General features: G+C 42.8%; 1 protein-coding gene across 1 annotated transcript in view; it reads right to left on the minus strand.

Moving 5' to 3' along the window:
• SLC67A1 (solute carrier family 67 member 1) overlaps positions 1–13,579 on the minus strand; it is an 83,186-nt gene that overhangs the window by 56,208 nt on the left and 13,399 nt on the right. Inside the window, exon 3 of the mRNA XM_088451809.1 lies at positions 1,533–1,678. Coding sequence (XP_088307935.1) covers positions 1,533–1,678 — 146 coding nt within the window. The remainder of the gene's footprint in view (positions 1–1,532; positions 1,679–13,579) is intronic.

The raw sequence follows: 13,579 nt of genomic DNA on the forward strand, positions 1-13,579 counted from the left end.
GAGCATTGTGTACCTGGTGGGAGGGGTCATGTTGGAGGGTGTGTAAGTGGGAAGCTCAGGAGCAGAACATTGTGTACTGATGGAAGGGGACATGTTGGAGGATGTGTAAGTAGGAAGCCCAGGAGCAGAGCATTGTGTACCTGGTTGAACGGGACATGTTAGATGGTGTGTAAGTGGGAAGACCAGGAGCAGAGCACTGTGTACCTGGTGGAAGGGGCCATGTTGGAGGGTGTGTAAGTGGGAAGCTCAGGAGCAGAGCATTGTGTACCTGGTGGGAGGAGTCATGCTGGAGGGTGTGTAAGTGGGAAGCTCAGGAGCAGAGCATTGTGTACCTGGTGGAAGGGGACATGTTGGAGGGTGTGTAAGCAGGAAGCCCAGGAGCAGAGCATTGTGTACCTGGTGGAAGGTGCCATGTTGGGGGTGTGTGAATGGGAAGCCCAGGAGCAGAGCATTGTGCACCTGGTGGAAGGGTCCATGTTGGAGAGTGTGAAATTAGGAAGCCCAGGAGCAGAGCATTGTGTACCTGGTGGAAGGGGCCATCTTGGAGGGTGTGTAAGTGGGAAGACCAGGAACAGAGCATTGTGTACCTGGTGGAAGGATCCATGTTGGAGGGTGTGAAATTAGGAAGCCCAGGAGCAGAGCATTGTGTACCTGGTGGAAGGTGCAATGTTGGGGGGGGTGTGAATGGGAAGCCCAGGAGCAGAGCATTGTGCACCTGGTGGAAGGGTCCATGTTGGAGGGTGTGAAATTAGGAAGCACAGGCATTGTGTACCTGGTGGAAGGGGCCATCTTGGAGGGTGTGTAAGTGGGAAGCTCAGGAGCAGAGCATTGTGTACCTGGTGGAATGGGACATGTTGCAAAGTGTGTAAGTGGGAAGCCCAGGAGCAGAGCAGTGTGTACCTGATGGAATGGGACATATTCTCCTATTTTAGTTCAGAACAGTCTCCAGTCTTCTCAGCGAGAGGCTGCTGCGTCTCTAGAGAGGGGTGAGAAAATCCCCAAAAACATATAGGTGCCCACTCCATCTACTGTAAATAGCAACCAGCCCTGTGCTGACAATCGGTGCCATTCTTCCAGGCACCCCTGGGCTGTGTGTGACTGAGTAATAAGCAATGTCGGGACTCAGATTTGGCCGCTCCGCCAGTCTGAGTAGAACGGAAACGGCTCCCTGCATGTTTTCTCTGATGTAGGTCCCTGAATCTAAGTTGGGAGCAAAGCAAATAGAGCAAGTTATTATTTTGCACCCGGACACACCATGCTGCACTGCAAGGGGGGTAAATTCATTTATATGTTCTGCATGCAGGGTAAATACTGTCTGCCTTTGCATGTAGCCCAGAAACGATGGGCAGCTTTATTTTTACGCTGCAATTTAGATTTGCAAATCTAAATCGCTCTGCGCATATTACATCTGCCCCCCCTGCAGTGCAGCATGGGGTTACCAAGCTGCAAAGTTACTGGCTCTTCCTGCTTTGCTCCCATCTGGGAATTAGCCCCATAGTGAGCTGAGCAGACAAGGTGGTCCTGTACAGTACCTGGAAGGCCGTGCATGAAGAACGATGGAAGCCGTGACAGGAACAAGAATGGGATGTTGGTGGTAAATGCGAGGATCAGGTAGTAGATGGAAGCAGACAAGAAGGACAGCGTGAGAGCGGCTCGTGTCCCATATTGATCGGAAAACCTGCGGGGAAATAATAGCACAGAGTTAAATAGAGATACCCTATAGAGGCTGTCACCCAGGAGCGACCCCTGCTGGTCATCCTCTGTAATGTTGATGGAAAATCCAACACTGGCAATCATATCATGCTTCTAACTGGATGGGTGTAGTCCTAAAGCCGCATACACACTAGACGATCTTTATGAACGATACGGACTATAACGATATCGTTCAACAATATATCGTTCAGTCTGTATGCAGTAATAGACCAACGATGCGCGCTCCCGTGGGTCGTTAACGATGTCTTTTGTCATCCGTACATGCAGGTCAATCTGACGATATCGTCAAGAATTTACTGTTCAGAGATGTGGCAGGATGACTTCACTGAAAGATATCTGTAAAGGTATCTGTCAGTGTGTACTCCTAATATCGTTTGTCCTGCACTACGGAGAGTTCAAGGGAAATCTTTCACCAATATCGTTCATACAGCTCATACAGTGTGTATGAGCCCAGGGCCGAAACTAGGATATCCGTCACCCGGTGCAAGGCAGCAATTTTGCGCCCCCTCCCTTCCTGTACCTGGATTTTGTCCTTGCTCCTCCATAAGGCAGTGCACTACTCAGACATCCCTGATATAGTGACTTACATTATTCCACACACCATAATGCCCATTACACATTATGCTACACACTGTAATGCCTATTACCAAAGTGCCACTTACATATTTGCCCGACACCATTTTATACCCCACAGTAAGGCTTCTAATTACTTTAGTATTACCTGCTCGTTGTGAGGGGTTACATGCTCATTGTCAGGGGTTACATGCTCGTTGCCATGGGGTTACATGCACATGGCCATGGGGTTACATGCTCGTTGCCATGGGGTTACATGCTTGTTGCCAGGGGGTTTATGCTCGTTGTCATGGGGTTACATGCTCGTTGCCATGGGGTTACATGCTTGTTGCCAGGGGGTTTCATGCTTGTTGCCAGGGGGTCTCATGCTTGTTGCCCGGGGGTTTATGCTCATTGTCATGGGATTTCATGCTTGTTGCCAGGGGGTTTTATGCTTGTTGCCAGGGGGTTTATGCTCGTTGCCAGAGGGTTTATTCTTGTTGCCAGAGGTTACATGCTCGTTGCCATGGGGTTTATGCTCGTTGCCAGGGGGGTTTCATGCTCGTTGCCAGGGGGGTTTCATGCTCGTTGCCAGGGGGGTTTAATGCTCATTGCCAGGGGGGTTTATGCTCGTTGCCAGGGGATTTCACGGGAGAAGATGCAGCTTTCAGCATCTTCTCCCGTCAGCGCCAGCGTTCCCAGTGCCGGGAACGCTGTGTGCATTGCGCTGGCCTAACAGACACTAGAGGTCCAGTAGCATCTGTCTCCTCCTAGGCGGCGGCCATTTTTGGATGACCGTTTTCAACAGAGTCCATGCGAACGGCTAATCCACATGGAATCTGCTGAAAACGGCCATCCAAAAATGGCCGCCGCCAAGGAGGAGACAGACACTAGAGGGCCAGTAAGGACCTCTAGCATTTGTCTCCTCTTTGGAGGCAGCCATTTTTGTATGGCCGTTTTCTGAATCTGCAGCCCCCAAGCCACCTCGAGTCAGCTTTTTTCACCCCCTGCAATCCGGCACTTGGTGCACGTGCACCTCTAGCCCCCCTAGTTGCGGCCCTGATGAGCCAGTCCTGTGTTGGATCCCATACTACTTACAGATCATTATAGCAGCTGACCAGCAGAGGGCGCCACTTTATAAGCTATAACTATACCCAGTTATAGGCTCTGGCACATTGCTAAACAGAGCACAGAATACAGTAATGTTTGGGGAAAATAATTATACATAAACAACATGGTGCAAAACCCCCCTAGGAATAAATAAATACATTTTTGCGCAAATGTGTAAATTTAGATTTCTAGATTTTTTTTAATTATTTATCTTCTTTACAGTGTAATGCCAGAAACAAATGTTAAACAATATCTGTCATCACTCATTTTCTGATAGTGTCATCTGTTATATAGATAAAATGCGGAAACCTCATTGCAGGAACAGAACAGGACTCTGAGGTGAATCCACGGCACAATTGTATACGTGTAAATTGTACTGTAATTATTGCATTACCCTTCCCTTCCAAGGAAAGTTTATCATTTATATATTCTTGTTGATATCTTATTTTTAATTATGTAAAATATGTGAGAGAATATTATGGGGCATATTCAATATGGGAGCGAAAAGTCCGTGCTGGACTTTTCACTCCACATTGGAGGTTTTCCGGGGATAAAGTATCGGGCACGTACCCGCTTTATCCCCGTATTGAATTAGAAATCAACGAAAACGGTAGCCGGTGGAAAGGTATCGCCAAAAAACGGGATTTTTTGGGGAATATTCCAGGGACCCCCCTAAAGATGTATAGACATGGGGGATCATTATGGGTACCCCAATTTTTATCTGCTGAAGGAAGTCGGGGTTTCTAATAGCCGCGGCAGGTGCATATTTGCGGCTATGAAGAAGTGGTGAAGAATAGCTCTTAAATTTTTATTTTTTGTAAAAATAACTTCCTATCAAATTTGAGGTACATGAAAATGGGGGTAAGCATATTTTTAAGTCCCTAAAATGATATTTAAAAATTCTGCAAAAATGCACCTGCCACATATAAGGGAACCCCTCTGGAATCAATTTTGCTATTTTTGAACTGCGTTCCCTATTTTTTTTTTTAAACCCCAAAATTAAACAATTTTTTGGAGGTCTCCCGATTTTTTTTTTTTATTATTTACACAGATCTTTTTTATTGGTCATTCCCAGGGGTGCAGGCTATTTTTTTAAAGCCTGCACCCCTAAATCCCAATTCTGCATTTTTTTTCGCCATGTAAAACATGGTGAAAAGTTATCCCTGTTTTTTGACAAGGACTTTTCGCACTGGCGAAAAGTCTTTGTAATTGAATAGGGGGATAATTGAAACACGCAAAAATAACATCATCGGTGATAAATGATCGCCGATTCCGACTTTTCGCTGCCAAATTGAATACTGCCCTATGTCTTGAATAAAAACCAAACGACTTAATTTTGTGATGTGTCAAAATCAAAATCAGCAACTTGTGACATGTACGACCAATTTCTGTATCTATCAGAATAGGCTATAGTGTGATGTGTATAATCTCTTCATGTAAAAAACCTAAATTACAATGGTTGTACTAGAATTCAGTTATTCAAAAAAGGAAAGAAGAAGAAATATAAATATATCTCCCATATTACATTCAAACAACTCTCTACTTTGTCTTATGTCAACTTATGGAGAAGCAATCATCATTGTGAATGGAACCCAAACAGCTCCCCCTCATTGGTCAATGAGTGAGGAACTTCTACATTATATATCACTGTGTTCATTGATAATTCTACCATTCCTACATATATTGTCTATGTCATGAGAGCACAAGGAGATCCAAACCTTCTTAGATTTTTGTAGAAACATAAATAAAAGCCAGACATTATTGTCACAAAGACATCAATACTGACCCTTTATTGTTGATTTTTCTCAACTCATTTCCAATCCCAGTGTGAACTAATATAAGAACATATCATTCTATACTTCTTCATTCTATGCTTCATCAACGATTTAATGATATACGGTATAAGGTATCAATAGGAGTCAGTTCAGTTTTGCAGAGATTATTAGCGATTAGGAGTTATTGTAGGTAATTGTGACACTGTGTCAGGATTTAACAGTTATAAGATAGTAACCTCAATAAGGGATGTACAGTGTATTACTTTACAAACCATTTGTATTCCTTTTATATTGTTGTGGTTAACTAGAGTCACTTATGTAGCTAATATATAACATAGAATCAACTGGACACATATGAATCATATAGATTCCTGTTACTTCTCATGCTCAAAGTGGATTGATATCCCCTTAACAGAGCGCTCGCTCTGAATCAGGGCCGTCCTTCTTGATTTTAAGAGTGGCCTCCTCGTATAGCTGTGGGTTACCACCCACAGCTATAGCGAGCGGCCAGGAAGATGGTCGCGATGGTCAACACCATCGCGACCATCGGGCTTGACACGAGACCCTTGTGGTAGGGTCTCGTAGCCGCAAGCCTTGGAGTGCTTTCGGCTCAAACAGAGCCAGAAGCACTCCCACTGATATCACTTGTGATGTCAGTGGGGCCGGCCCCAGACGGTAGGCGTTCCCATGAAAACGCCTCCGTCTGGGCAGCCACGCCCCCGGCATGCCCACCAAAGGGGGCGTGCTGTCACTCAACATTGACAGCATGCCCCCTTTGGTAAGAAACCCGGAGCGACGGTTTGCCCGTCGCTATCCAGGTCTGGCGCATGCGCATGACGGAGCTGGCTCCGCCGTGTGCATACGCACTGGGCCACCATCGACACGCTTGCGAGCGCTCAGCGCTCACGAGCGGGTCTGAATCAGGCCCTGTCTCTGTTAGCACCCCCTTCTTCCCAGGATTAATTAAATATAAAAAATCAACAAGAATATATAAATGATAAACTTTCCTTGGAAGGGAAGGGTAATGCAATAATTACAGTACAATTTACACGTATACACTTGTACCGTAGACACACCTCAGAGTATTATTTAAATGTTTTCTTTGGAAACAGCACTTTCTTTATGTCTACTGGCACAGTGTTACAATATCATTTATGAACTAATACCTTATTCATTTGAAATTACTGGATATCTAACTTTAGACTGTGTGTTATTATCTACAGTATATGCCCTTTTTGTATACTGAGATCGATCTGTGTGAAAAGAGATTGGCAGAATGTCTACTTTTAGTATTTGTCAAGAATTAAATAATAGGGTAGACAACTTAGTAATGGATGTGGATAGCCTTTTTGGAGAGGGTCTGAATGGTAGGGATGGAAATCCAAACTTGGAGCCTGATTCAGACCCACTCGCAAGCAGTTGTCCGCTCGCAAGTGGGTCGATGTTGTGCTCTGCGCATGACGGCAGGAGCTCCGTCGTGCGCATGCGCCAGACGCGACGAGCGAAGGACTTTCCTTCGCTCGTTGTGTCTGATCAAAGGGGGCGTGCTGTCGATGTTGATTGACAGCACGCCCCCTTTGGTGGGCGTGCCTCCCAGACGGGGGCGTTCCCACGGGAACGCCTCCCGTCAGAAGCCGGCCCACTGACATCACTAGTGATGTCAGTGGGAGTGATTTTGGCTCTGATAGAGCCAAAATCACTCCGGTGCTTGCGGTTGAAAACCTCAACCGCAGGCTCCGGCTCGCAGTTTCGATGGTCGCGATGGTCAAGACTGTGGTGACCCACAGCTATACGAGCGTCCAGGAGGACGCTCCATTTTTATGGAGGGCGGCCCTCATTCAGAGCGTGCGCTCTGCTCAGAGCCTACGGCTCTGAATGAGGGCCTTAAACAAGTCTTGATTAAACAAACTAAAACCTGGTGGAACCGAACTACCTTTGACAACTATATTAATCAGAACATGATCCCTAGAGAACACAGACCAAAAATGTATCCCGCTTTTGAACTGGCTAATGAGAGTTTAAAAAAAGAATGGGACAACGCTCTTACTACATGCTCCAAGGAACTGATTAATATTCTCATCAAACATGATGAGTTATTATTGACCAAATATACACAGGAGATAACTGATTTGGGTGAGAAATTGAAAAGCTTTGAAAATCTAGAGACATTCCAGAAATGTTATGAGAAATATAAAAATGAAAATTGATTTATTGGAAAGAACAATTATTGAAAAAAAAGAGACGCAAATTCCAAAGAATCGGAACGATTACTCCCAGGAAAAAGTTTTTAGATGGAAGACCTATCCACGGAAATCTAATATCAACCATTCCCTGAATTACACGACATCAGATGTTGAATGATATGAGGGTGAAAATTCTATAGCCTCTGGTAATCGTACAGAATTCAAACAGGATTTTTTAGGCCAAACCCCGAGACAATTCAGGGAAGGATTAGGTCTAGATATAGGAAAATTAGGAGGGGTAAGAGAAAGGAGAAGAAAAAGAGAAATGAGAGGTTAGAGGGAGGAACCCCGGGAACAACAACAATACAGGAAATAGGGAATATGGAGGACTCTTTAAGGATTATTAACCTGACTAACAGGACATTGAAAGAAGATCAGAAAAATGTCCTTCATAAGGGGCTATCGTTTTCACCTACAAGGGAATTTGATAGATTTGATTGTGAAAAGGATATATATCTTCTGCCAAGAAGATACTTTTGAAAAACTAAGACCAATGAGTACTAATGTAACTTCATAGAAACACCTAATGAAAATGAAATTAACCTTTTTACAGCAGAAGATCAAATGGCCATACAAAGCCTTGAAGAATTGGAAAATTCCAACCTGATGACTTAGGAATCGTGACTAGATATCCCCAATCCCTCCAAACTTAAAAAGAAATCAACATTCTTCCCTGATTTCTCCACATCTCCACAAGTCAAAATATATGTGGACCTAGTCTCAGGAGACCTGGATAGATTGTTTAAGAATAAGGGTAGAGGATGTTTTCAGTCTGAAGAAATCTTAACAAGAAAGAGAAAACAGCTTACAAGGAAATCCGACAATGGCAGGACACTAATGTGAAACCATCAGACAATGGTGGAAACATAGTGTTATGGCCACTAACGATGTACACAGAAGAATTGAATAGACATCTGCATGATAGGAATTGTTACCAACCGTTAATTTTCAATCCAACCAGTAATTTTCGGAACAACTATAACAAATTAATATTGGAAGCATTCCAAACAAATACAATTTCTAAAATGGATTTTGAGTTTCTAAAAGTAGAAAACTCAATAATTCCGACCATGTATCTTCTTCCAAAGGTGCATAAGGATGATAAGGTACCCCCGGGGAGAGAAATTGTCTCCGGTATTGGCAGTCTTTCAGAAAGAGCGAGCATTTTTGTGGACCAACACTTGAGAAAATATGTGTCAATATTACCCTCGTATGTAAGGGACACTTTGGATGTGTTGACAAAATTGGACAACTGTACAGTAAATTCCAACACTTGGCTAGCCACTTGCGATGTGGAAAGTCTCTACACCAGCATCAATCATGATGCTGGTGTAGCAGCAATTGAATATTTACCACAATGGATGCAAGAGGGGACTTTAACAAATTTCTGATAGCACTGCTTGAACTTGTACTAACTAAAAATTATTTCGTTTGTCAGGATATACTCTAGCTCTAGGTACGAGGTACTGCAATGGGGACCACATGTGCCCCCATGTACGCTAACCTCTACCTTGGATGGTGGGAGCGGGAATGGGTTTTTCTGATTCTAACAAATGTATACAGAGCACATTTTATTATGGCTCCGATACACAGATGGTATCCTTATCCTGTGGGAAGGAGAGAAACATCATCTGGAAGAATTTATTGTGAAACTAAATTCCAATAATCTGAATTTAAAACTCCCTCTTGACACCAACCAAATCAGTATACATTTTTGGGTTATTACCATCAAAATAGAACAAGATGGTTCTTTATCTACAGATCTTTTTCATAAGGATACTGCTACAAACAGTATACTCCATGCCACCAGTTCCCATTTACCAGCTACAATTAAAAGAGTACCAGAAGGGGAGCTTTTAAGAATAAAGAGGAATTGTTCGGATCCTGATATGTACAAAGTGAGACAGAAACAACTGGGAGAAAGACTTGTACATAGAGGATATAGCAAAAGACTCTTCAAAAAGAACAATTAAGGAAACCGAACATCGATCAAGAACATCCCTTCTTGCTCCCAAGAAGCCGAAAGACAAAGGAATCCAAGATAACATAAGATTCATTGGAACTTTTTGTAAGGAATGGCGTCAGGTCAAAAGCATGCTTCAGAAACATTGGGATATTCTGCATACAGATAAAGATCTATCCCAAACTCTGCCAAAACAGGTGCAGGTGAACTGGAGAAAATCACATAATCTTAAGGATAAATTGGTTTAGAGTCATCTACAAAGTAAATGAAAGACTACATATAATAAACATGGTTCCTTTAAATGTGGATCAAGTAAAGCCTGTCAGTACATTATACCAATAGAGCTATTGTGATAAATTTGGAAAGGAATGGCAGATAAGGGAATTCATTAATTGCAATTCCATTGGTATTGTGTGTCAGCTTAAGTGCCCATGTGAGAAAATCTACATAGGCAGACCTCTGAAGAAGAGAGTATTAGAACACATAGGCACAATCAGGAATGCGAAACGAGATGAAGCCATTTTAAAAAATCTAACACCCATAGCCAGACATTTTTGGAAATGTCATGACTGTAACCCAAGGGGTCTGCAAGCATCAGGATTGATTCAGGGCAACCTAGGCATAAGGGGAAGAGACTTAAACAAAGAACTTTTGAAAAAAGAAACACAAATGATATTCTTGATGGATAGTCTATCCTCAAAAGGCCTGAATGAAGGAAATAATTTTTTGGTTTTCTTATAATGTTGTTATGCCAACACTCCGAGTATAACAACTTTACCCACAATTGTAGATAAGCTAGTCATGATAAAGATAACCGCATGATCATGATGGAATGATGGACATTTTAACAAGCAGGAATATAGGAGAAAAGATATGAAAATATATATGTATATCTAGACATATCCTCAAGAAAATAAGAGGGATTTTAAGTCCCTATATAAATCTATCTGGAGATACCTATATGTAAATGACTAGTAATTAAATTGGTTATTCAATATCAGTTGTGGAAGAATGAGGTTAGAACGTTCCATCCTTTTATATTTTAGGTGGAACAATTTATAAGAAGAAGTATAGAATGATATGTTCTTATATTAGTTCACACTGGGATTGGCAATTAGTTGAGAAATATCAACAATAAGGGTCAGTATTGATGTCTCAATAATGTCTGGTTTTTATTTATGCTTCTACAAAAATCTAAGAAGATTTGGATCTCCTTGTGCTCTCATGACGTACATAATATATGTAGGATTGGTAGAAATATCAATGAACATAGTGACATATGTATGTATAATGTAGAAGTTCCTCACTCATTGACCAATGAGGGGGAGCTGTTTGGGTACCATGCACTTTGATGATCGTCTCTCCTTTCCATTGGTTGACATAAGACAAAGTAGAGAGTAAACCCCGCCCTTTACAAGCACCCGTGCAATGTCATTAAGCTGATGTGAGCGACCACCATACTTTTTTGTTCAAAGTAGAGAGTTTTTGAATGTAATATGGGAGATATATTTCTTCTTGTTTCCTTCCATTTCCTTCCATTTTGAATAACTGAATTCTAGTACAACCATTCTAACTTAGGTTTTTTACATGAAGAGATTATACACATCACACTATAGCCTATTCTGATAGATACAGAAATAGGTTATACATGTCACAAGTTGTTGATTTTGACACACCACTAAATTAAGTTGTTTGGCTTTTATTTAAGACATAGGGGTCTATTTACTAAGCAGTGTTAGGAGACAGAGTGAAAAGTGATAAGAAAGTGATAAGGTGCCAGCCAATCAGCTCCCAACTGTCATTTTTCAAACACAGCCTGTGAGATGACAGTTGGGAGCTGATTGGCTGGCACCTTATCACTTTCTTATCACTTTTCACTCTGTCTCCTAAGACTGCTTAGTAACTAGACCCCATAATATTTTCTCACATATTTTCACAGACATGATATATTCACATATAATCCTTTTTAGAGATCGATTTTCACAGGAAATGACTTTGGTTTATATTATATAAGGGACACTAATAATAATATATTTTCACACTAGTTATCTATATATGTTTAGTGATTTATGATACACAGGTAATTTTTATGCACATATGTAATTTGTACACTTATAATAATATATATATTAACGTAGGGCACATATTAAATTGTTATTTTGATGCACATACTCACAATGGTGTGTTGATCTTTATTACATATATCATTGAATTTTATGTGTAATAAATAATTTAGGATAATTAATAAAGGTAAAAGCAATAAAGAATAACTATTATTTATTAAGTTAGAACACAATAAACAAAATATATACAGAATGTATCAATTTATCTAGATACGTCTCTAATGTAAATGTAATTCATAAGAATGCCATCTATTTATGGTCATGAAAAGGATTTAGGACCTCATTCAGAGACGGTCGTTGCGGCCACACGGTCGTACGCCACCGATGTTCACTAAACTGCGCATGCATAAAATTCGCAATGCGCGTGCGCAAACTAGCATTTACGATCGGAAATATCTCTCTCCTTGAACTTGGCCAGGTCGTTAGTTTGAGTGACAGGATGAGGCGTTTGTGGGTGGTAACAGGGGAAGGTGCTTGTGAACGGGGGAGTGGAGATCCGAACGCAGGCGTGCCTGACTATGCAAACGGCGTTTAATGGGAGTGCATAATTAACAAAGTAGTGTCATGGCACATGTGACATGGGAGGTTTTACACTGACTTGATCGTAGAGCTTAAGAGAGAGTATGGTCAGCCTTAAGCTCTACGACCAGTTCCGATGGTTCCCGATGGTCTCGATTAATCCTTATATGCCCGGAGATGGCGTGTAATGCGAACGAGAAGGGGGCGTATTTTTTGTCTTACGGCCGCATCCTCCCCTTGGTCGTCCAGCTAACGATCCGATCTTAACGACGCAACTTGCAAGTGCATCATTGCATATCCGGCCCCTTTTCCCTTACGACCGTGCGGCCGCGACGACCGACTCTGAATGAGGTCCTTAATCCTTCTATTGGACTGGTGATTGATGGCATCTATGTACGCTATTTATGAGAGTGGGACTGGATGATTGCAGAATAATGGATTGAATGGGCTCTGAAGGGTGTATAATCATATCATGATGCCGATGCCGTGGGCACTCCGCATGCTGTATACACTCCGGAGGCTATGTAACCACATCATGACACCGTCTGCATCGATGAGCAACAAACAGACAGAGGTATTTGAATTTAACTAGATAGATGCTCATTGGTGCGGCCGATAACAGCATAGTACAAAAAGGCGCGTTCTGTGATCAGTCGGGTTAGCCTGTGAGAAAGCTACGAGGTAGCGAAACGCGCGTCTGCAGTTTTGCCGGTGCCTATAATGTATTAACAAAGAAATTATCTGTAACAGTGCTACAACATCATATTGTCATCTATATGCCTCCCATGTATTTGCAAATGCATGCAGTGGAGGTTCTAGCGGCGAGCTAACAGGGCCGTCGCCCGGAGCGCCGGGTCCCTAGAGGGCGCCACTGAGTCCCCAGGAGAGTGGCAAAAAAAAAAATCTTTGAAAAAAAACCCCAGTGCCGCTTTCCCTCCCGCTAGCCACCACCACGGGGAGGCTGCATTTGCCGGGCGCCCACTGATATTTGTTATCAGCAGACACCCAGCTCCCTCCCTGCAATGGCAGCCGAAAGCCAGAGCTCACTCTTGAGCTCCGGCTTCCGGCAGAGAGCACTATAAATACGTGGTGGAGCAGCGGTCGGACCGGACAGCAGCGGACGCAGGAGCAGGGCTTAAGGTAAGTATTGTGTTTGTATTTTAATTGTTTTTTTATAATTATTCAGAAGCACCAGCACTGGGGGCATGGCTACAAGGGGCATGGCTATAGGGGGCATTACTAATGGGGGCATGGCTATAGGGGGATATTATTACTGGGGGCATTACTACTGGAGGCACATCTATAGGGGGGGCACTACTATAGGGGACATTACCAATGGGGGTATTAACACTGTGTGCATTACCACTGCGGGCACTACTAATGAGGGCACTGCATGGGGGGCACCACTACTGGGGTCATTGTGTAAGGGGCACTACTACTGTGGGCATTGTATTAGGGGCACTACTACTGTGGGCCTTGTGTATAAGGGGCACTAATTTGGGCATTGTGTAAAAGGGGCACCACTGTGTGTCATAACATGAATAAGGGACTTCTGTGTGGCATAATTCAAATAGCGGATAA

This window comes from Taudactylus pleione, unplaced genomic scaffold, assembly GCF_031769625.1.
Source record: "Taudactylus pleione unplaced genomic scaffold, aTauple2 ptg000027l, whole genome shotgun sequence".
NCBI classification, from domain to species: domain Eukaryota; kingdom Metazoa; phylum Chordata; class Amphibia; order Anura; family Myobatrachidae; genus Taudactylus; species Taudactylus pleione.